This window comes from Sapajus apella, unplaced genomic scaffold, assembly GCF_009761245.1.
Source record: "Sapajus apella isolate SASKATOON/1434 unplaced genomic scaffold, GSC_monkey_1.0 scaffold122, whole genome shotgun sequence".
In the NCBI taxonomy this organism is placed as follows: Eukaryota; Metazoa; Chordata; class Mammalia; order Primates; family Cebidae; genus Sapajus; species Sapajus apella.
In genome coordinates, this window is record NW_022437062.1 from 6264640 (window position 1) to 6290595 (window position 25956).

Here is a 25956-nt window from a genome sequence, read left to right on the forward strand (position 1 = left end):
GAGAAAAGCATGTCATTTTCCTGAGGCCTCGATTTTCCCAACTCTAAACTGAAGCTAACCTTTGCCATCCTTGCCTCTCTCTCCAGGGATTTGTGAGGTCCTGCTTGCTTACTCTTCCTGAAAGGGTGGGGAACACTAAGAGAAATACTAAATTTTAGCATTTACTTTTTTCTATGTGTTTTGGAAACTAAAAAAGCAAGTGAACCTCTTTAGAAGAACCAAAGCAAACAGAGTCCCAGAGGATGGCCTGGCTTTGGCACTCAGCAGTTTTTAAAACACAAATTCACTTCCAGTATGTGCCTTACTTGATTGCATTGTTATCTCATTGTTTAAGAAAAAGCTAAAAGCTAGAGTATGAACCTACAGTGATCTGCTAAGGTCTAGACTGTTATCTTTCCTACACAAAACTCCACTTTTAAATTCAGTTTTGATTCACAGAAGGCTGATCATTGAAAATCTTTTGCAATTTGGGCAAGAAGATTGGTGATATTTAACAACCAGGAGAATTTTCTCCAATATACAGGAAACAAAGGTCAATGATGCGATTTGAAATTTCTATTTGTCAGCTGATAGCTCTAAAATGGCTCTCAACTTTTAAAAGATTGATTTCTAATCATATTTTGTTTTACGTAACTTTTTTATGTCACTGCAAACTATTCTCTGACCCCTTTTGTCTCTGCTATAATTTCCTGTCTGATTTGTATCTTTTTAATTCGGCCAAACATTTATAAAGTGCAGACAATGATTACATCAAAGATCTCATAGCAAAGTGAACTGTTTTACTTTTACAGTGCTGAGATGCCAAAGCGGAACACATCCACTTATTGTCTTACATGCATGCCCTTCAGAAACTGCTTAGGAAAAGCAAATACTCCTTACCCTCAGAGTAAATTGTTTCTCTTGAGAATAAAACATAAGAATTTACTAGATCTCGCACAAATATTGCAACACTGACCACAACCTCCTTAAAGAGTGTAACCAAACAACTGTGGTTTCTACATTACAGATGGGATATAACATATTTCATGTATGACATGAAAGCTAGACTACCTTCACCACAAAGCCACGGAAAGGACTGACAACTAAAATTTATGACTGCCCTCTGCATAGCTAATGCATGGCAGCAGCTTCGGCTCCTCTACGGTGGGTCCCCTTTTCCTTCAGCAAGAATCTTGAAAAATTATTAGAAATTTGACGTCCATCCTGGAAACTGAATTTGTTTGGCCTGACACCAATGTGCCCTTTTTGATAATCTCTTCTCTATGTGCTGCATATTTTTTCTATAACACATGCATGCTAGTTTTATGCATTGGGGAGGGAAGCTTAATACAGGAATAAGGTCAGTAGAGAGAGACAAACTCCTAAAAGCATAACCATGGAGTTATCTCAGTTTTGAATGATTATTATGCTAAAATAAGCATGATTTAAGAACATGTCTGTACTTAGCAAAGTGCAAGACTTGCCTTCACTTTGGTTTCACCAGCATTTTAATCTTATTGGTAATTATAGCAGGAAGCACGGCAAGATGCTGGCACCTGTGAAAGTAGGGCAGATGGCACTGTCTATGGGATTTCAGAAGTCTCGGAACTTGTGGCTAGACAGGAGGAAAATGATTCATTTCTACAATGTGTTTATTTGCATTTAAATTCCTAAGTGGGAAACTGTTCCTCTCACACATTTGGAAAGCTCATTTTTCCTTATATGTTGTCTCCTACCCCTACCTCTCATCTAATTTACCAGTACTTTTAGAACTGGTACTAGCATAACATAACCTCAAATTTCATCCCCAAATATGAGAATACTTCTGTCTATTGCCACTCACTCTTCTATGAGGGAGGGAAAGCCAAGTTGACCTCATCAACTAACAAAAAGGAAAAAGCTCTAAGGGGTGAGAACTACTGATGATTAGATTCTACTGGGGGGAGTGGATGGTTCCCCTCTGGTGTCTATTGGCAAAGAGAAAGCAAGGAAGACGCCTGCAGTAGGTGACATGAGGCTGGGCAGAAGACCTCTGAGGTCTTCTTTAAATTCTGGGGGGAATTGTCCATATGCTATATGGGCATATGGACAGCCCCTTCTTCCTATCTGCTCCTTGTTTTTAATATCCTCCTCTAGAAGCTGAGGAAAGATATGTCTCTTAGGTGTCTGCAATAATTAGTTTGATCTAACTGTAATGCTAAGAAGGATCAAACTGTCCCTGACTTTCATGAAGTGGTTCAGGAGCAGAGCAATGCAGAAGAGGCAAACAGGCAGAATAATGTCATGACATGTGTGTGAGGTAGGTGAGTCACTTCTGGATGATCCCTGCTTCCTGAGGAAAACTATTCTTAAGTCCTGTTACACTGCCTTCACTCCAGCTTTCAAGTGAAGCTTACTGCTTACGGATGTATAGTCTTAACATAGAGGCTGAAAGCATGGCTAGTCAAACATGCTACAGAAAGAAGCCAGGCACATAAGGACAAATACTGGATGACCCAACTATAAAAGGTAGCTAAAGTGGTCAAAGTCAGAGATATAGAAAGGAGGATGGTGGCTGCCAGGGGACAGGGGAGCAGGGAATAGGCAATTTGTGTTTAAAGGGTCCAAAGTTTCAGTTGGGGAAGGTGAAAATGTTTTGGAGATAGAATTGTATAACAAAATGAATGCACTTCATAATAAAGAATGGCTAGCTAAAGAAAGAATTAGGGCTAAATCAGAGCTGCTTACCTTTTCTGTGCATTCTCCAAGTGACTTTCTTCCATTTTATGCTCTTTTTTGGCTGTGAAAGAGAAATCATGATTAAAAATATTTTCTTCTGTCGCCTCCTTTGTGTAATCTTACAGCTTCAATTACAACCATTCATTACCGTGGCAGGTTTGAATTCAGGGGTGGGCAGCCTCTAGCACATGTCCTGGCAATAGCACTCAATTTGCTATATCTGCCACCACTGCATTCTTGATAACAGACATAGGTAACAGTGGCCAAATAATTTGTTTTCTCTGGGATACTTTTGAGAGTGATATTAATAATTACATCTGGACAAAGATATAAATTAGGGCAATCCTGGGCAGATCAGGACATGTGGTCACTCTTGTACGTACCATCATATTTCCCCTTACTCTAAACATAATAAATCCAGTAGCATTTGCAGCAGCTCTGCCGCGAGTCACGGGAATCTTGGGCATACTGCCTCCACACCCACAGGCCCCTTTGGTAGTCTAAGGAAGTCTATGGATTCTTTTGTCAGAATAATGTTTTCATAAGGTTACTAAAAAAAATCAATGATACTGAAATACAATTCTGAATCCACAGGTCAAGAACCTGTGTTCTTTCTATAGGATTATCAAGAGGTTTCATTTTGGGGTGTTTCTTATACATATCCTTCTTTACAATCACAAGATATATTATTGTATATGAAAATACCACTCTCACACTTAAAAAATACCCAGAAAAAGAGGAAAGTCGTAACATAAGCTATATAAGCCTTAAGATAACTTTAATTTAGGGCTACAATGATGTAAAATGAATAAAAAAAATCTCATATCTAGGATCTATGCTGTGATACTTCATGAAAGGTAGTAAGGGATTTTGAAACATCACCATTTTATTAAACCTGGTTCTACCATCTGTTTGACTGTGGGCAAGTTGTTTAAGACCAAATGCCTCATTATTGCCTCACCTGTTCGATGAGAATAGCCATAGTGACCATCATGATACAGCTGCTTTAAAGATTTAAGGAGATAATACATGCAGAGTGCTTAGCACATAATGTGTGCTCGATACAGGCCATGGCAGGTATTATTACTACATTACCACAATCTTCCTTATTGATTTTAAAATGTGAATTTTATCAAGTGGCTCCCCTGCTCAAAACCTTCCAATGGCTTGTTTTGCCATCACTCTTGACATAACATCTACAGTCTTCACAATGCTCTAGAAGGCCCTGCACTTAAGTCTGCTCCCTGGCTGCTCCATGGCATCACCTCCTCTTTCCCACACTCCTTCCTTTCCAGCCTTGCTGGCAGCTGGGTCTGGCTTAAGCACACTGAGAGTGCACATTAAAGGCTTTTTGCACTCGCTGTTCCTCCTCTCTGGAATGCCCTGACCACGGTCTGCACGAGTGGGCTCCCTGACAGCACTGAAGTCTCAGATGAAGTATCTCCTTCTTCAGCTTCCCTAAATAAAAGATCATCCCTTGTCACTCAATATCTTCCTATTAACCCTCCATACACCTACCTTCCTTCCATAGACTTCCCACAGCCTCTATCTACCTAACGGACTATTCCTTTCCTGATCTGTTTATCATGCAACAACTGAATGTAAGCTCCAGGCGGGCAGCAGCTTTAGCTAGCTTGCTTTCTGCTGTAGCCTTATTGTAGAAAAGTGGCTATATGTTAATGCAAGTATTTTAGCTTAAAAATGCATATACTGGATAAAGCTCACTTAAAAAGAGATAAACTAGCTTTCCTGAAAAAAACTTTAAGAACATGAACATAACCTAAAGAAGACTGAGACGCTAAAGTTATATACCATTATCTCTAAATGTAGTTCATTATTTCAACTAATAAAAATTATTTTGTTTTGTAGTAAAATGATTCAGCTTTCCTAAGTGTATCATTTTAGGCAGAGTGAAGCCACGACCAGGGCCATCTTGTGCTATGTGACATCCCCCCATACCCTTGGCAAGAATGTCTGTGAATTAGTCTGGTATTTAGCTAATCAGATACTGAGAAGTGACCTGTGTCTCCCCTAGGTTATCAAGTTCCCTCAAACGTGAAACTAGTGATTTGTTCTTTCCCAGTGATTTTAAGTTATGGACATTGCCAAACAGGAGGAAAAACTCCTCTGAGGCCTGAGTGATCATCTTGGACCAGCTCTGATCTCTCAGAGATGGTTTCTAACTGGCTACTTCCAGGCTGTGCTAAGCAGACTGTGGCCAAGCCATAAATGTATATGAACTTAGTGACAAGAAATACCCTATTCAAACTGAATTGAGTATCAGATAAGATTTTGCAATACCTCTGTGAATATATGGTTATCTGGAGAAACAGATTCCAAATGTAAAAAGAGGTATTAAGAGGCAATGCACACTGCAGAAACTGAGGGTTTAGGGAAAAGAGCTTTCAAGAAAATGGGAAGAAATGAGAGATCTAAATTTTGCCCAATTTTCCCATGTACAGATAAAGAAGGCATCTACCCTTGTGGTATGACTTGGAAGCTCTAACAGCCTAAAATATTTCTCCTACCTCAGTGTATAAAATTTTAAACCGTGACACGACACATTTTAAGTCTTCAAAATGCTCCAAGCACAACACAAATACATTACCTGGAAGGACCATGTGTAAAGATTAGAGTCACAAACTCAAATTCTAATACCATCGACAAATAAGGTAATTGTGGGCCAAGTGTAAGAATCCCAGTGTTCTAACATTCTATTTCTAGTTTTTGAATATGGGAACTGATAGCCTTAAAGTGGGGAAGAAAACAGGAAATTGTAGGAAAGTGGGAAGGCTGTGCCCCATTTAGGAGAGGACAGGCACATGGCCTTGTTGCCAGAACTAGTTTTTTAGAGAAACTAGAAAAGTTGTTAAATGAATGTTCCCAATTTAAGTTTTCAAACAATATGACAAAGGGAACAGTCCTGCTGGCCATGTGTAGGTCTGCAGCCTCTGATTTCAGCCTGTAGTAGCTGCTGACGTAATGACATAAGAGGGTATATTCCCTCCTTCCATGTGCTAGACTCTATTCCAAGTGCTTTGGAACCACCAGTGAAGAAAATAAAGGTTCCCATAGAACTTTTGTTACAGTTGGGGAAGACAGATAATCACACCTAAGAGAATAAGAATCAGTGTAAGCAATTTTTGATAAGTGGTAACAACAACAAAACCGAAAAAACCCATCCGGAGCACAGACGAAGGCCTATAGATGGAAGCCCATGAGTTACTGAATCAGGCGTGCCAGGGCAGCCGCAGCGTGTCCCACTGGGACTCGGCACAAAAAGGGCAAAGACAGTATTTAAAGATGACAAGTCTAAGATGAAAACTGTCCTTTGACTAGGAGTGGCTCAAATCTATATGCAAAATTTACATAGTCTTCCATTCTACAAAGCCACATAAATAGTATTTAGATGCTTCGTTTTTCTTTTTTTGAGACAAGGTCTCACTTTGTCACCCAGACTCAAGTGCAAAGGCATGATCACAGCTCAATGCAGCCTCAAACTCCTAGGATCAAGTAATCCTCCCACCTCAGCCTCTTGAGTAGCTGAGACTACAGGCATGCAACACTGTGCCTGGTTAATTTTATTTTTTATATCAAAACATGTATGTATGTATATACACATCATCTTTGACCTGATTAACTGGATCACTGCCCCAGTCCCCCAAAAAACATAATGATACAGAAGTCTGTTTTTAAGACGTAAGTTTTCTGAGAGCTAAGATTCCTTCTTTGACCTTTAGGCTCTATATGGTGACATGTTACAGGTTCCCCTCATTGCACAGTAAATTCACTTCTCTTCGTTGCCACCCAAACTGCCGTCTTAAAAGGCAAACTATGCCCACATAAGTGAACTATGCCCCCTTTGTGCTTCATGTTCTCATTGGTTCCTCCTCTGAAGACAGTGCAATTTGCAGTTCACCGTGAACCCTACACACCTGCCTCCTGCAGTCCGCATACCTGCGTCCCAAGTGCTCCAGCTGGGTGGGACTTGTGGCTGTTCTCTGGATTCAGTTTGTTCTAACGCCGTCTCTTCCTTGCCTTTCTCCCTTCTGCTACACTTCTGTTTGAATGTCTTTTTTTTTTTCCCCCCCCCCGAAAACCAAGCTTCGGAATCTCCACCTCTCCCCCATAAAGTGGTGAGCCTTTCTTTCTGTGGAGCTCCAACCACACTTGCTCCACACGACTCCTTATCACAGCAAACAATGCTATCAAGATCACTGGCTTGCAGCTGGCTTTTCCCACTGGACTCTGCTCCTTCAGAGTCGCAAACAAAATGTTTCAGAGCCTTTCTTTCAACTATCAGCTAGCAGGCATTCGTGGACTTATTTTTTTTTTTTTTTGCTTTTGAGACAGGATCTTATCCTGCCACCCAGGCTACGATGCCATGGCGCAATCTCAGCTCACTCCAACCTCTGTTTTCGGGGTTGAAGTGATTCTCCAGCCTAGGCCTCCTGAGTAGCTGGAATTATAGGTGTGCAACTTTTGTATTTTTAGTAGACATGGGGTTTCACCATGTTGGCCAGGCTGGTCTCGAACTCCTTACCTTGAGTTAGCTGCCTGGCTCAGCCTCCCAAAATGCTGGGATTACAGACATGAGCCACTGCGCCCGGCTTCATGTACTTACTTGACAAATAGAAAAGTAGACAACAGAGGAACCCATGATAACAGAACACAGTCCCTAGTCATTGTGCCCATTTTTTTGGCACAGCAATTTTTAATCGTCCATTTTTTGTTTGCAACAAAATAGGAAAGAGTGGAAATGAAAACCAAGAATACTAAGACCATCCTATGTCCTGTTTTTAGATTGATACACTAACACGGGCACAAATAACACTTACACTATAGGGAGGCACAATAGCATTAACCTCGAGTTTCATCTGTATCAGATTGAGTCTTTAAAATACACTATTTTCCAGAGTTAACTTTGGAAAAGAAAGTTTTTATAAAGGACATTTCCATAAAATACTCAGACTGAAAACATTCACCACTTAAATGTCCCCAAATATTCTAAGTTTTTCTTCTCAACAGTGTGGCATTCATACAATGAGTGGCTGAAGGAGGAGGCCACTCTTCAAAGAAAGTGGGGCTTTTATGCCAAACACAATTAAGTCATATTTATGGATGCCCATCTGGGAGGCAGTAAATTGTGAAATGAGGGGAAGGGATGAATATCTTCCTAGTATTCTTTACACAGTCTATTACACTTTAATATACCATGGTTTATGGACCTGACATGGTTGGTATAAACCAACAGGATGCACAGTAAAGAAGTTGTTTTTATTATAGCTCTACAAATAGAGGAGCTGGGTGATGCTAACGAGGAAACAAAGGGACTCCGCTCTGCTTCATGTGGCATCCATCTGATATGAGTGGGGCAGTCATTTTCCATTTCTTAGAAAATCCCACTGTTGTGCACTTTCCAGGAGAAACAAATGTTCTACAACAACAGAGGCACAGCACACTGACATTGGAAAGGGATGGCCTTTTAGCATTTCAGAGAAGAAAAATACAGATATTTGGAACCAGTGAGGGATGCAGAGCTCTTAACCTTATATTTTTCCTCCTGGTATGCTTGCCCATGGAGGACAATATCATCTCTGGTCTTCCTAAGTTAGTAGTTTTCCTGGTTTTGCTTAAATTAGAAGAATGATCATTTCTGGTCTGTCCGAGCTTACATTTGCAAATGTCTAAGCTGGATGGTAAAGCTGAAGAGAAGGGGGCCATTTGTGAGATTTTCTATATAAAGTGGTATGAGGTTGCATAAAGCCATGATGCCAAGGTTCCTAGTGTAGGGTGTAAGGTTTCCAGGTCACTTGCCTAAGGCTAAAGTGGACTAGGAAACTAGGCTTTCAGTAAAAGTATCAAGTAAAGGACATTGTATCACTAGACTCTGAAGAGGTCTTTAGAGTCACAAAATTTAAAAAATCCAGACAAAAGGAGTCTTCAAATAGTCATCTCGTCTACCCAGGCTGATATTCTAGCCTAGATCCTCTTGTCTTTTCCATTTTATTTTTATTTTTGAGATGGAGTCTCGCTCTGTCGCTGAGGCTGGATGGAGTGCAGTGGCACAATCTTGGCTCACTGCAACCTCTGCCTCTTGAGTTTAAGCCATTCTCCTGCCTCAGCCTTCCAAGCAGCTGGGATTATTAGCTACCATGCCTGGCTAATTATTGTATAGTTTGGTAGAGTTAGTGTTTTGCCATGTTGGCCAGGCTGGTCTCAAACTCCTAACCTCAAGTGATCAACCCGCCTTGGCCTCTCAAAGTGCTGTGATTACAGGTATGAGCCACCACACCTGGCCTTTTTCATCATTTTAATGTACCATTTCCACTTGGCCCTTATGTGAATTTAAGTATTTTATGGACATCAAAAACAAAATGGCATTGCCTAACTTGGGCATGTGGGGCTGTTCTCAGCCGGGGTCCTTCACCTGAACTGCAGAACACAGAAAAGGATTAGAGCAGCTATTTTCTCAATTTCCGCATACACACATCACTGGTAACATTCTAAATGTCTAGGACAATGCCAACCCACTACACACAATGCTGGAGTTAGGGTAGTATGACTTAATTCCCTTACAAATATTTGAAAATGCCTGAGGCAATCAAACTTACAAGTGACTTAAAACAGTAAGTCATTTACACTTTCAGACAGGTTGAGTGTCCCTTATCTGAAATGCTTGATGCCAGAATTGTTTCAAATTTCAATTTTTGTCCCTAATATTTTGGGATACTTGCATATACAAAATGTAATATATTGGGAATGGGACCCAAGTCTAAACAAGAAATTCACTTATGTTTCATATATACTTTATACATAGTGCTTGAAGGTAATTTTATTCTTCCCTGAAGGTCACTGAAAAAACTCAGTTGCGCTTTTTGGCTGAGACTTGTCACATAAAGTCAAGTGACGAGTCTTATTAAAATGCAGGTGCACAACAGACACGTTATTCAGTGTCATGTTAGTGCTCAAAATGTTTCAGATTTTGGAGCATTTTGGATTTTCAGATTACAGAAGCTCAACCTGTACTTCTAAATCTACATATGATATTCATAAAATACCTTATTGGTATAACAACATGAATTACAAAGTGCTATACAAATAATCCTGTTTGTATACAATAAAAAGGGTCAGACCTTCTACAGTACGTTAAAAGTATTTCAGGTGTCCTGCATTCATTTATATTCTGATGACTATAATAATTTGTATGGGTGATAGGTACAGTTTCAGAGATCACAATATACAGTTAGTCCACTGGATCCATGGGTTCCACATACACATGCTTTTTATCCTTGTCATTATTCCGTAAACAACACAGTCTAACAACTAGTTACATAGCATTTACATTATGTTAGGTATCATAAGCAATCTAGAGATGATTTAAAGAACAGGTGTAGGTTACAGCAATCACTACACCATTTTATATGTGAGACTTAAGCATCTATAGAGTTCGGTATCCACAGGGCTCCTGGAGCCAATCCCCCACGGATACTGAGGGATGACTATAACCTCAAACACTTAAGCACAATTTATCAAGTCTCAGTTCTAGGAGGTAATCAGACACAAGTAGAATTGGGATCTATATGAAGTATATTTACCCACACTTTTTCACAAGTAAACTCACTTTTTGTTTCAATATATTTTCATTAGAGATGAGATGTTTCACCCTGGGTTAAGTCTTTCAACCATTTACAATACTGACAAAACAGCCTTCAGACTTCATCAAGAATTCTGCTCATCCTTCTTAAAGGCAATCATTTAATTAGCAGCTAATATTCTACCTTTTTTCCTCTGCTTCTGTGTAGTCCAGTGAATTCCCTCAATGGTGTAGAACTACCTATACACAGAAACGTCTTGGCTTCGAGTGATACAGATGCAATACTTGAGAAAGTTGATAAGACTATAACCTTAAGCTTGCTGTAACCTACCCCAACTATTTAATCTCAATGTGGAGAAAACAGATACCCAAGTTGATGAAGTGACTTTTTGGGTTACAATATTAGTCACAGAATCCAGGTCTTTTGACTAATAATTTAACAATTCTGGATAATAATTTTTGACTAGTAATCTATACTTTCCAATGCTCTCTGCTGCTTCCCAAGGGAAACAGCATTTTTTCTCCAGAATTCCTAAACACTAAGGTGGTATCTTAGAGGTGCACTGTGCTACACATCTTCCATAGGAATATATACATCAGAGAGAAAGTTCCAAGATGGAATTTCAGCTTTCACTCTAAATTTCCTGACTCTTGATGCTTTAAAACAGACCATGGGGGTAAAATTTTAGAATGATCTGGTGAGAGACTCATTAACATTAATGGGAGTCAGGTGGCTACATTCTCAAACAGGGCCTGAAATTCTCTATATTATACCGTCTTCTAGGCCCATATAGACCTTTAACTTATCAGCATTAATAGAAGTGACATGTTTTTGTAAAATGCTTTTCCTTAGTTATTTTTCGCAGATACTTCTAAACAAGCATATTTATACAATTTTCACTTAAGGGATAATTATACATAAATCTGTTTCCTTGTAATTAAAGAAAATAATTACACATAAATCCTGTTTCCTTGCAATGTCTACCTGGTCTCCCAACCATCTCATTTCCAATGGGAAGGGTCAGACCTTGTATAATACTTTAGAAGTATTTCAGTTGTCATGTAGGGATACTAAACTCTATAGCCTCATCATTTGGACAGCAGACACCATTTAAGAAATATTGGGAATTGCAAATAAACTAAATAAAAAAAGGCTTCCTGCATTTTGTTTCATAAGGAACCTTAGTGAAATTTCAAAAGCAATGGGTTTACAGTCACAAGTCTCTGCATAACCATTTGGTGATAAATGACAGGTATACTAATTTGGAAGAAGGTCATCTTTCTCAACTCTGCCTTAAACATAAGCACTTGTCTGAAGGTGTATAATTTCTGAAAGGCATGGACTATGGCCTTTTTCTTTTAAACTTTGTATTCAAATGCTTAGCACTTGAGACTATAAAGCTAGTGTTTAAAAACCAGTAACTTGTTGCTCTATTAATTGGTGAGAATGTCCCCAAAAGTTTGAATTTGTAGCAAGTTCAGTTCATGAGCAAAGTGATAACAGGCTGCATGCTTATTCTTCCTTCTTTAAAGCAGTGTTCGTCAAAAGCAATTAACTTTTATTTTTTATCTCATCACATTTTAGTACTAGAAATTCAGCAAATTCAAAGACAGAAAGCACCTCTTGTTAATTTTTAAATGAAAAAAGTTCTCCAACTGGTTTCTTTGGGTTTCCCATAACTGCCTCTGATGATTATAATATTTAAGGCCAATACTTTATTCTTCAGACCTTAACTTGTTCATATGTATGCTGGATAAAATGAAGCCTTACATTTGAAAACTTTGGAGCTATATGAATTTAAGACACATTACCTTGCATAAACCCCTGATGCTATAGTTTAAAAATGAGCTAATTTATATAATAATAGGAGATTGAATAGATAGTGGATTTTCCAATAATGGAATCATGTACTGGATTGTGTCCCCTTCCCCTCACCAGCCATAGCTAATAAGATCCAAGGACAGTCAATCAAATGCTTATAAAGGAGTCTAATACAAGGGCCTAGGATAGTCAGATTGGTGGTGCAGGCAATGATGATGAACATTCACTGAGTACTCACAGTATGCCAGGTGCTATGCTACAAAATTCTTAGGTTCCACACTGTGGATAGCAGCGCAGCTGAAGCTTCAAAGTGCTCCTTTACTTTCTTACTATTGACATTGGGTAAGTTGTTTAACGTGGCTAAGACTCAGTTTTCTCATCTATAAAGTAATGATAGAACCTACATTAGACAGTTGTAGTAATTAAGAGATGTTTGTACTAGGCACGATGGCTCATGCCTGTAATCCCAGCACTTTGGGAGGCCGAGGTAGGCGGATCACAAGGTCAAGAGATCGAGACCACCCTGGCCATCACAGTGAAATCTCGTCTCTACTAAAATACAAAAATTAGCTGGGCATGGTGGTGCATGCCTGTAGTCCCAGCTACTCCGGAGGCTGAGGCAGGAGAATTGCTTGGCCCTGGGAGGTGGAGGTTACAGTGAGCCGAGATCACACCACTGCACTCCAGCCTGGCATCTGGCAACAGAGCAAGACTGTCTCAAAAAAAAAAAGTATGTAAGGTGCTCAGCCACGGTACTCAGCACATGAGTTAAGTAAATATTAATTATGATAATTGCTACCACCATCACTATAATTCTTTGTCATCCAATGACATTTGCTTGTGCAACCTTTCTTGGGTTCTTGTGAAACTTCTCTGGGGAATTTGAGCACCCTGTTTTTCCTTAGTAATACATGCATTCTTATGGTAAGCTCCCAAGGATTAAAGCACAATTCCTAGACCCACATACCCCCAAACATGCTTGCGAAAAATACCACAAAAAATGCTATGACAAAATTATAAATTAAAAGCAGTAGGTATGATTTGCCTAAAATTACATCAAAATTTACATCACAGAAATACATTAAAAAAATCAAAAAATCAAAATATATTAAAAAAAACAAATCTTAGGTTGCTATTTCTGCCTCTCTGGTTAAGAGGATTTTTGTTTTTCATTTGTTTTTCGTTGGTTTTTGAAAAAAGGGGCTTTAATCAGAAAGAGACAACAGATGCTGTTTGGAGGCAGCTGCAGAGCACTTTGAAAGTGAGTGACCTGCCTAAGGTCATACAACCAGTTTTGGACAAAAAAGAACCTGTCCCCTGATTCTAATCTAGTCTTCACTATGTCATACTGTGATTCATTATGAGCTCCTGCTGAAAAACTATAAAACTGTCATAATATTACAGAGTGGAACATTAGAGAAATAAGTCATAATGAAAAAACAACCATTGGGATGGGTAAGTTAAATTTTAGTGGGCAGTCACCCACATTAAAGTCCTCTATTCACACCTTACACTCACAGATAACATGAAATTCTACAATCCCTATAAAGTAATCATCCTGGGTATTTTTACCAATTGTTCAGAAATATATCCAATATTAAGAATGGTTTTAATCACATTATAAAGAGTAAAATTCACATAAACCATTAGGGATGATCAGAGAGCTTAATGGCTTAAGACTGATTTTTAGCTAAAGAAAAACTGAGAAGAAAGAAACCATACTTATACATGATTTACAATATACAGCATCATACCTTGACAAAGGAAATTTATTTTTCTAGATCTATTTACACTAAACCTCTGACATCTGTGTAGCTTAACACATTTGTTGAAGCTCTCCATCTAGAAAAATAATCGTTCAGATGTTTAGTCATACAAATGAAGAGACTACCAAAACATCTTGTAAGTAATCATGAAATAGCCATTGCTATCCTTAATCTTGTTTTGAAACCCTGGCAAAGACTACATGTACTTAGGAAACTGAATTTACAGGGCCATAGAAACTGACAAAAGTCTAACTTCCCCAATATTGGCTATTGCTTGCAACATCAAATTATGTTTTAACCCATTTTTCTTTCATTTGGTCAAGGATTGTCATAGCTGGGGGTTTAAAACCGGTCCACTAGAAACAGGTCCCAAGAATTACCATGACAACTTCAAGAGCTGATGTTACCAAGTATCTGGGCGTGATGAAGGTCATAATCTGTCTCTTGGGTGATATTTCTAGGACAAAAAATGCTGAGAGAACTGGGATTCCCAAAGAAGATGCTGCAGAAGATATTTTCCATGTTAAAGCACATTCGATCTGTTCCACCAATAGAAGATATGCGGAAGAACCATTAGCATAAGTGATCATTGTCAGAGCCAGTAAAAGGAAACAAAAAAATGAGGCTTGGTTTTTAGTGACCACACTGCTTTTAAGTCCAGGTGAAAGTGCTGAGAGTGAATTGAACAATTCTATGTGGACTCCTCCAGAATCACCTTTCAATAATAACTGTTATCCTCAGAGAAAAAGCTTTTGTTAAAGAAAAATCTGTACACTGAATAAACACATTGATATGGTAACAATTTAACAACACATTCAACAAGAATGAATGTTACAGTTGGTCACTTTTTCCCTGCTTTTTAACCTTCGTTTTTTCCCCAGGTTTTACAAGTAATCCTCATTGTAGAACATTTGAACATTGGAGAAAGATATAAATAAGAAAATAAAAATAGTGCTAAGACTTTCTCTAATGGCACTATTAATATGTTGATTCATTTCATACAAGTATATATTTCTAATCACACTCATTTGTGCTTTGTTATATAGTTGAAATTTACTGAATATAATGTCATTTCTTGCTTTTTGGTTTTATCCCTTGCTTTTTATTGCACAAAGGTGTAGGTATAAGTCAACTTTTAAATGAATACTTTTATAATTTATATTTAAATTTATAATTATTAAAAATAGTTTAAAAATTAGGCTTTATTTCAAAGTGAGTATGGAACCTATTCAAACAAAACACTTTGTAGAAACTCATAGCATTTCAAAATAATTTTTTGACAGTACTTCCTAAATGAGATCTTATAGGATAGAAATGTTTATGAAGGATTATCCTTTGATTTAACTGGGATATAATCTATTGCTTCACTGTTTAGTCTTCCTATTTTTGTGCCTTAGAGAAATGCTTTACATAGCTATGAGTGCATTTTAAAATAGTGTCTAATACTGCAAAGTTGAGATTTCTTTATCCTGTGCTTAAACCTAGTATGTAATACTTATTCTGTATTTGAAAAATACAGCAAAAAGAAAAAAAATATTGAGGATTGGTATAATCTTGGAAGCAAATATGAAGCCTCTGCGAATATGACAAGCCACACACAGGCACATGTTCAGTAGGAAACAGATTTCCCTCAAAATCTGAGAGGGTGAAATGTTCAAATACTAGGTAAATTGGAGAAGTGCCACCATCTCCTGTAGGCAGGAGCCTGAAGCTAATTGTACAAGTGGTATGAAGCTGATTTCAGAAAGGAAAAAAAAAAATTCATGAAACCAGAGGCTTGAAATGTTTTACTGGAGAAAAACCATAGCATTACCTCCTCCTGTGGGATGATAACAATGATTTATGAAGCTGAAGTCATTTCTTTCGATTGCACTTCGGGGAGATTGGTTTCACATGATCTGCGAAGGCAGGCAAGGCAAGCTGAAGAAGAACCCCACATGTTCAATTGAGGCTTAGCTCTGCCTCTTCAAGGGAATTCCAGAACTCCAAGGAGGGGGAGGAAAACCTATTGCTTTCTGATCCATGCAACTCCCTTCCCCCAACCAACAAGCTCATTAGGTGGACACACGGCTCTCTGATTTTCCCTCTCCTTTTAAAAAGTATTACTACTTCTGCTGTGTGGGAGTAGAAGCTTGTTGTAAATGCACAGCAGGATAGTAGCAAAGCCAAGATTAATTCCCCATGGATTTATATGGGTCGTTCTCACCCACGATGACTTGTACCATTTCAAAGGTGCTTATGCTGCTGTTTTTATGGCTGGTCACTAACTTTATTCTGGCATATGGTGGTTGGCGCCATGACATGGAGTGAACATTTTATACCTGAATTAAAGTGGATATTTGACAGTTTCTGTCAGAAAGTTCAGAGCAAAGAATTTGTGGGACAAGATTTATTGCATATTTTATATGGGACACATCTGTTTCTTTGCTAGCTTTGTTCCTTCCCTTAAAAAAATTTAAAGAAGTTTCCTAAAGAAATATAATGACTGATAGAAAAAAAAAATTCCAAAGCAGAAGAAATATATGGTCAAAAGTTGGGCATTTAGGACCTAACTTGAAGAAAAAGAAAAAAGCTTCTCATTTTGATGAGGAAAAATGACTCATAGTCACCTATAAAAGCTCAGTGAAACAATGCTGTTATTATTGGCACTTATTTTGTGGCTTAATGCCATTTATGTAATGAAATTAAAAATGTAAATGCATTACCTACCATTTTCTGCATAATCGAAAGAGAACTGGAGAGAAGAATCTTTCTTTGATGTACTTTTTAAGACTTAAACCATCTGAAATGGTGGACTGGATCATAAGTCCAACTACATCAGTGTTGAACAAAATAATTACAGATATTTAAACATTTAAAATTGATACGCCTAAAGATAAATGCAGACAACTTCCAACCAAAGCCATCAATACAACATGAAGGGCATGTATAAACTTCTCATCTAAAAACTCTATTGTAAGAAGTGAACTAGGAGATTCATGATTACATAAACTGTGGGCTCAAACTGAAACTTTGCATTAACAGGCTACTTTTTCTTTTCACTGCAGAGACGCCTTAATTCCAACTATTGTAAAACTGAAAATAAATCCTTCTACTCTTAAATATTTTGGAAAATTAATCCTTAACTAATTTAGGTAATAGACATTCTCCTTATAAAAATACAAAACATTACAGATAAAGTCCCCCTGATAGCCCTCTGCATCACATCCTCCATCTTCCCCAACACAAATAAACAGAGCTATCTTCCACAACTCAACTACTGTTATCATTTTGGGATTTATCCTTCCAGAACTTCTAAGTGTCCCTGTGCAAACATGCAAGGTTTAAGATAGACACAAAGAAGTAGATTTGTTAGCCTATCAGGTAGACATAGTTTTAATTTATTTGAAACTGTCAATAGTCCTCAATGATAGTATAATTTAATAGTGCTAGGGGCTGATAATTGTTGTTGTCAAACTTTTAAAATTTTGGAAATCATATAGATTTTGATACAAATCCTTGGTTAGATATTTTGCAAATATATTTTCCCATGCTTTTGCTTGCCCATTAACTTGGTTTACAATGTTTATCACTTTAAAATTTAAATCTGAAACAGTCACATTCATAAATATTCTCTTCATGTCTTTTGCTTCTTAAACCATTTGAAAGAAGATCCTTTTTACTCCCAAGGGTAATAAGGAGGGCTTGTATTTTCTTATAATACTGTTTATATTTTTGGTTTTGCTTTTGTCCTTTTACATGTAGATTGTTACTTGAAATTGTGTGAGGCAGCTTTTTTTGTTGCTGTTGGAGATTGATAAACACTGTTCAAACATCATAGGTTTCCTAAGAGATAATCAGAGTATCCAACTAGTGGTAGATTGTCTTGTCCTCTGTTTTAAATGAGTCATTTCTTTTTCCTTTCAGCTGCCTAGGTAAAGCTGGTCCATTTGTGTTTATTTTGATTATGAATGAATTTGAATTAATCCTCGTACTTATATGCTTTTCTTCACCAAGCTTGCTGGCTGTTTACTTTTTCACCTTTTCCTAATTTTTGTTGGATTCACCAAACTGTCTTTGCTTCATTTTTGCTTTAATGGTCTGAACATGATAAATTCTAACTTTTTGACTAGTAAATACTTAACACCCATTACACCTGTGATTTTAAGGTTATCTACCCCTAATTATCTCTCAATACCCTAACCTGCAACAATGAGGGTGGCTTGCTTTTCCTTTGATCCTCCTCCTAAATTCTGTGGTCAAATCCAATGCCTCATCCTGCTTTGATCATCTGCAATTTTATTTTCAGATGTTCAAATACAAATACTTCATATTTTATTAATAATGCCTTAACCATTATTTTAAACATTTCTTTGCTCATTATACCTTTTGCTACTGCACTTCTTCCTAGATTCATTTTCAACTTGGAGAAGTACAACTTAGAGATCTATGAGATGCCTCTAATCCCAGCACTCTGGGAGGCAAAGATGGGTGAATCACCTGAGGTTAGGAGTTCGAGACCCGCCTGGCCAACATGGTGACACCGTGTCTCTACTAAAAACACAAAAATTAGCCAGATGTGGTGGCAAGCACCTGTAATTGCAGCTACTCAGGAGGCTGAGGCAGGAGAACTGCTTGAACCCAGGAGGCGGAGGTTGCAGTGAACAGAGATCCTGCCACTGCACTCCAGCCTAATGAGAGAGGCTCTGCCTCAGGGGGGGAAAAAATCAATGAGTAGTAATCTTTCTAGGCTCTGCATTTCTCAAAAGAATTTACTTTTCTCATTTACCTTAATAACAGGTTGGTTCAATTTACAATTCTAGGTTCTGATTTTTTTTTTTCCCCCTCAGAATTTCACACTTATTAGTTCCATTTTTGTCCTATATCCAGTGTTGCTGCTGAGAAGTTTGTTGTCTATCTCAGTATTTTTCTAAATCCTTGATTTCTCAAGGTTCGTTACAAAGAATTAAGGGTGTGTATATGTGTGCATTTATTTTTCATTGCATTTGTTGCCTCTTTCAATAAAAGATGCAAGTCTTTTCATTTCTGGGAAGTAATCTTGCATTATTTCTTTCTTACTCTTTTAAAAAATATTTCATCAACTCAAATTTTAATTTCTATATTCTCCACTGGATTTTTTTTATGAAGGTGACTGTACCTTATAGTTCTCTGAGATTAGAAAACACACATGTTCTGAAAATCTGATGTGTCTGCAAGCGTGCTTTCTCAGGTGTAAGTTCTCCTGTTTCTTGAGTTTCTTGGCCCTCCTCAGTTGTTGATTCTGGATAGTGAACCAGTCTTTACAGTTGAGTCTCACCATTGGGTACAAGAGTGGGACATTATGCTGCAGCTATTCTACCGATTTTGGGGAGAACAGAGGAGGGCAGAATGTTCTACAAGGCAGGCTACTCATTCGTATCCTGAAATACCACTAACTAGCCAAGGCACTGTTCTGTCTCTCCCACCCAAGAGCCCATTCATGGCCTATCTGGGAGACAGTTTCTATTGTTATTGCCTACACCAAGGTGTGCCTGAAGAAGTCATCTCTGCAGAATGAGAAAATTCACACAAATTCTGTCATTCCAAGAAAACTGCTTAAATTTTAAAACTCAAAGTTTTAAGTTTCTTCTCCCATAGATTCTATAAGACAGTTCTTACATGTTTTGAGCATTTTTTAGACTTTAAAACCAAAAAAATGCCAAAATAGCAATTTTACTATTATCATAAATAATAATATGGTAGTATAATCATAACAATTTTTAAAATACCTATTTTAAAAGCACTGTGGGAACAAAGCCCCTGAAACCTATTCCAACTCATGTCGGAGATCTAGTCACACCCATGGTCCAGAATGCTTTATGGGTAACTTTCATATTCGAAAAGTATTCTTCACAGAATGGGCTTCTCTGAACTTATAAGGGGGAAAGTATGGAGGCTGGAGCTGTAACATCTTACTGCAAAAATAGGGAAGGCCACTTTGGAATAGTGCGTCCCTGTCAAAAGCCATGTGCTCCCTTCTTTACAAGTCCATAAAATGGCATCTGTGACTAAATAAGATTTCATTGAAGTGCTGGAAGCCACACACAGTTGAAGCATGGACTTGGGGATGGCAGCAATACCATCAACAGAGACTGTAGTGTGCCCCTGTGGGTGGGGATAGGTGGGAAAGCAATTTTAAAAAATCTTTGCTCATGTTACTATTAATCATGTTATTTAATGACTATGAGCACCATTTAAAAAACATGTCCAATTTCCTTCACACCATGAAAGCCAAGTTCCACCTGGGATGCAGTGTGGAGCCCAGCTGTGGTTTTTCAGAGGCTCAGATTCTTACACAGTCCTCTCAGGCCATGCTTATCTCAGAATGGATAAATGTCCATACCACATAAATTTGACAGATTACACATAGGTAATCCTTGATAGTTTTTTTAAAATATTTTCAGAAACAGTATTTTAAAATTTTATTTGAAAGAAAAAATTATCAGTGGCAAGTCAGGTAGGTTGATGTTCAACATTGGTCAATTATCTCAACCATTCTGATTACTTGCTCTGTTCTCTCCACTGGCTCTTCTCCCTCTTAAATATATTAAGGCTCCAAGGTGCTCCGGCTCTCTTGCATGCTCTCTCTCTACTCTTTTCTATCTTTTAAGAGACAGGATCTCACTCTGTCACCCAGGCTGGAGCACAGTGGTGCAATCAAAGCTCACTGCAGCCTTCAATTCCTAGGCTCAAGCGATCCTCCCAACTCAGCCTCCTGAGTAGCTGGGACCACAGGGGTGAGCCACTGTGCCCAACCCTCTCTTTTATAATTAGCTATAAATTCAGCTACTCTTGTTCTACGGACGAATCTCAAATCTATATAATCAACTCCAAACTACATTCTCAACATCAGACTTGCATTTCTCCTGCCCTGCTGGATATCCTGACATGAATACCTGTCTGGGAATTCAAATTGTTTCCTGATTTCCCCACCGTAACACAAATTTGTTATTTCATTGTCTTAGTCACCTCAGTAAATAGCATCGGCATTCACTAAGATTATCAAAACCTGGGAATTATTTTTTGGCTCCTCCTTTAGCACAACTCCTATCTTTAAATCCAATTCCTGTCTTGTCTATTTCAAAAATAGTCTTGAATTCATCCATACCTTCTCATCTCAATTTCTACCAGCCTGGTCCAAGATGCTCATTTTCCACCTGAAATACTTCAATAACTTCCTTATCTACTCTTGCCCCTTTGCATTTATTTGTCTACAGAGCAACCAGAATAACCTTTTTTAAAAAATGAATGTAGTTAGGTTACTTTCATTTTACAAATTCTTTTAAGGCTCCCTGTAGAATAAAATCCAAATTCTGTCTCATGATCTTCAGGACCCTCCCTAGGTGGCTTGCTCTAGTTTCAGTTGCATTCGCCCATCTTAATCTCTCAGTATGCCAAGCTGTCAGCTGCCTCAGGGCTACCAATTACAGTGTTCTTTCTGCTTAGGATGTGTTTTTCTTCGGTGCTTCCTATAACTGGCTCCTTCCCAGACTTAAAATCATCACTGCCTTACTCTCCCTAGTCTTTTAAAGTAGGTTTCTTAATAGCAGCCCTCTTCAGCCAAACGTAAACAACTTTCCACAATTTGTAATTATACAATGGGTTACTTATTTGCTCTTTTGTCTCTTGCTCTTGCTAATTAAAAGTTTATCTGTCCTGTTTATGACTACATAAACTGTGCCTGGCACGGTACCTGACACACTGCAGGCTCTCAAAAATGGGCTGAATTTTCTGTTATCCTTTTCATTGCAGTTCCCCTATTACATAGTTATCTGTTTAGGACTGACTCTCCTGACTACACTGTGAGATCTTTAAGCCAGAAGACCATCCCTTGTCTCTGCTCAGCACAATATCTGACACACTGTGGGCCTACTCGTAAACAATGAATGGTTAAGATTAGTTACTCAGTAACCTTTTTCCCAAATTGTATTAGACATCACATACAAAATTAGTGTGGGAGATGTTGTTTAGAGTAAGCAGTTGTGAGAGGTCAAACAACAACAACATTGCTAATAGTAACAGCCAATTTTGTATAGGGTCTGTTTGGATAACAAAACTTGAATGATGGGAATAGTAGTTAGAAATCATTCAAAGTGAGACTCAAGGGAGCTGACCCTCCCTCTGGATGTTGAAATCTATCACTGACTTAGCAGTGTGGTCCCTGGAGTGTCTCTCAGAATACTGCTTCCCACATATGTCAAGAGGGCCTAACGGCTGCTGCTTTCACAAGGGTGGTGGGGAGACAAATGAGGTCAAGTGTTCCACAGCCCACAGAGAAGCAGCTCTCCAAGGAGGGTGGAAGACTCCCCAGGGCCTACTTAGTGTGCAGCCTGAGAGGCTACAGGCCAGCAGCAAAGGTGTTGAAAGACACTGATACTGAATTCCCTGGGTGAAAAATGTTGCCCTGAGATTTAAGAAAGAGAAAACAAGCCAAAAGGGTATGCCCAGAAACTGAGGGAAAGAGTTTATGTCATCAGATCAAACCAAAGGAAATTAAAGGAAGATTTAGTGAAAAGAGAGCAGAAACAGAATCAAAGGATCCCAGGGAAGCGCAGACCAATTTAATGAGAAACCAGGAAAACAGTGAGAAAAACAAGGGAGTCTCTCTACATCTATGTTCAATCCAGACTTCTTGCCATTTAATGCTAATGCTTTGCTCCATTCTTAAGTCATACCCACCTAGGAGTTTACTTTGAAGTTTTTATGTAGGAACTAAGAGACCCATCTTCTATCAGAACACTAGGTGATCCCACACTATTATAATCCAGGTGGCTTCCAGATAGCATCTTAGCTGTGGAAATGCTATTCTGTTATGTCTTTCCCAGTTTTCCTAGTGCTGGCTCTTCCCAAAGCCCCTCATTCTTACCTTCTTCAGCTACCTTCTAGATAAACAAGCTCAGAAAACACACGTATTTGCCTACAACTGATGGATTCACCGCGTTCTGAAACTAAGTAGAACTAAAAGAGTATTAGAGGGAGGGGATCCAGGGATGGCATTTCTTCAGGCCTGTTGCCACGTCTCCATTAGGTTCTGCATATGTGTTTATTTTTATAGCCCCCTTTCATGAACAGATGGTGTGAGACAAAGTCTTATTTCCAAGGTTCACTTTACTGAGTGGCCTCCAGTCATTCTTTCCAAGAAGAAAGATGGAAAATTATGGCCAAAGCAGCTTTACCGTCCATATAGGAACCAAGGAGAATGCTGGACCTTGACCACTCACCAGCTTAAACTGTCGTTTACGAGCAACAACGCGATGGTCTTTGGGTCTTGGCAGCGTTATCCTGGGCTGAGTTTGTGGTGTTAATGCCCAGCTAATCACATTTGTCTAATCTGACATTCCCATCACTTTCACAAATGAATTCTTACCTACTATTCATTTAAATAAAACAAAAAATATAATGGAATCTTGTCCTTTTAGATGGAAATCATAACATATAAGAAAATAGCATTAGCTTTCATGTTTGTAGCACCTTCTAACGAGTTCGAATCATTTCACATTATTGTCTTGTTCATCTTTTTAAAAATCCAATGAAGAAGAAAGGATATACAGATTGCTGGCTCTCCTTTATAGTAGAGGTCCAAAATGATATGACTAACTTAAGAACAGGAAGAGAAAGAGGTATGAATAAAGAAAAACTTGGTTTATTCACACAACTGAATAACGCATAGCGGTTAAAAGTAATTGGATCCAGGCCGGGTGCAGTGGCTCACACCTGTAATTCCAGCACTTTGAGAGGCACAGACGAGCAGATCACTTGAGGTTGGGAGTTTGAGACCAGCTTTGCCAACATGGTAAAGCACAAAAATTAGCCAGGCATGGTGCCAGGCACCTGTAATCCCAGCTACGTGGGAGGCAGAAGCAGGAGAATTGCTTGAACACAGGAGGTGGAGGTTGCAGTGAGCTGAGATTGCACCACAGCACTCCAGCCTGGATGACAGAGTGAGAGCCTGTCTCAAAATAAATAAATAAATAAAAGTAATTAGATCCATATGTATCAGCATGAATAGATATTAAAAATTAGGATGCAGAACCATAAGCCCAATATGGTTCACCCTTTCTATAGTGCAGAAAGTCAGAATTTCTTCTTAATTTGATAAAGTCATACAAAGGGAAATTCCATTTTCCTAATTAATAGAGCTAATTAAAATATGATTTTATAATTCCTTATCATTTGGCATTCTTTTTTCTCACTAGGTTTTTGTAACAGTGAATAGAGACTAGCTTGGCTGTAAGAGCTAACAATTTGGATAACAGTACTGCTTTGCATCTATGGCACTCTGTAGAGGATGATTCAAAAAAGAGGCTCCTCATCTCCCCTGAGGATGAAAGATAAACATTTATGGTTAAAATATTATCATGACTCAGACAAATGGAGCAATTTAGCCATACCACTTGGCTCATATTCCTTCCTAACCAAATCATAATTTTTAGTAACATAATAAAATTACTGGGAATAGAAAGCATACATTCTGACTACTAGAAATACGGATACAACAAAAGAACACATTGTAGTTTCAATGTCTTTTACTTAAGGATTTCAAAATTCCTCTCCGTGAACAGGGAGATGGTAGATGACCTAAGGCAAAACTCTATCTGCTGCCACCTTTATACATGTGCTACACATCAAATGTTTTGTAATCCCATAGAGCAAAGACACTGGTGGATGGCAAGAATGCTAATATTTGCTTACTTGGAGCAAGGGCAGGCTTGGTCACAGACTCAAAATGCAATGTGTAAGAACTCAAATTGGGTAGCAAAACTCCAGCCAAAATGAGGCAAAATTGCCTTCTCTGCTTCTACAAGGTCTACTCTAGTTAATATCGAGTAACTAGACAAATACCCAGTAACAAAAACTTGTCATGCAATATCTAAGATGGCACAACAATTTATGAGACCAATCTATTCTTCTTACTACGTTAAAAACGCACACTCTGGCAAAAGTTCTGTCAAACTTGCAGCTCTTTAGATGCGTGCAACCAGGAGGTCTAGGCGAGACATATTCTTCCAGCTGCTAGTGTTTCTAGCTGGTGAATAACACAGGCCCCAGGATAGCAGGGTGAAGGATAGTTTTCAAAGACTGAAAAATTTCCTCCAATTTACATTTAAATTAATATTAAGGGCTCTATATTTGGCTGCTGGAGTAGAACAGTGGGCATCAAATCAACACCCAGTGCCTTTGAGACCGGTTTCCTAAAATTGGTTCTTTGTGTCTATATTGCATGAGCTGAAAGCATATGGATGCAATAACATTCCAAGATACCTTATTTGGTGTCGATATAGACTGGGCATATTCTCTCAGCTTACAAAAGCAATGATTCTGACTCCTGCCAATCCATGTAAATCACTCTTTTATCTGTTAAAAGGCCAAGATTCGTGAGTGATAAAAATAGTTACAACTATTTTGTTGCCGGCATATATAGCCATGTTGTATATCTAGTTAGAACTCTCCAAGGTGTGAGACCTCAGTGGTGGGAAAGAAGACAAGATTTAGACAAATACCCACATAGAAGTGAAGGGGGCCACATTTCTCTGAAGTGGCAGAGTTAGAGCACTGAATGGAAATTTTGTCATTATGTGTAGAGACCTTAAGCTGACTGAGAAAGCAAAATAAATACACATTACTTTTATCTGCAACTCATTTTAATGTCTTCATTTTTAAAAGCAAATGGACCAGTGAAGGGAAATTGACCTCTCTGAGTTGTAATACAGGATCATCTCACATTCAGGTTATCCAAAATTTGGGGGATCTGGAAGGCCAAAGACCAAAAATAAAGTATAAAAAAAAGTAAATAAAGTTACTGGATATGGACTAACAAATGACAAGAGATTCAAATCTTGTGATTCTTGTGTCTGGCCATTTAACTGAGTGCCACTGACCATTAGACAAAGAGAGTTTAAAAAATAATTGCCCTTATTATAAGGGAGCCACCCCGACTCACTGTCTTCTATTCTTCATTAGTTTGTTGATTGTTTTTCCCTCCAGATCACATTTTTGGAGTTGTTGTTTTAGTGAAACAGTGGTTGAAATAATTTTCCTTTTTAAATCCTGTTTTC

At 38.3% G+C, this 25956-nt stretch overlaps 1 protein-coding gene and 1 long non-coding RNA gene across 3 annotated transcripts in view; one reads left to right on the plus strand and one right to left on the minus strand.

The window, feature by feature from the left end:
• The window catches only part of FMN1 (formin 1), a 419120-nt gene that overhangs the window by 33984 nt on the left and 359180 nt on the right, over positions 1–25956 (minus strand). For both annotated transcript variants that reach the window (XM_032261251.1, XM_032261252.1), the window contains one exon: positions 2707–2758. In XM_032261251.1, the coding sequence (XP_032117142.1) occupies positions 2707–2758 (52 nt within the window). The remainder of the gene's footprint in view (positions 1–2706; positions 2759–25956) is intronic.
• On the plus strand, positions 2789–4456 carry LOC116538731. The gene is made up of 2 exons (XR_004263767.1): positions 2789–2887; positions 4318–4456. It is a non-coding gene; the product is annotated as an uncharacterized LOC116538731 (long non-coding RNA).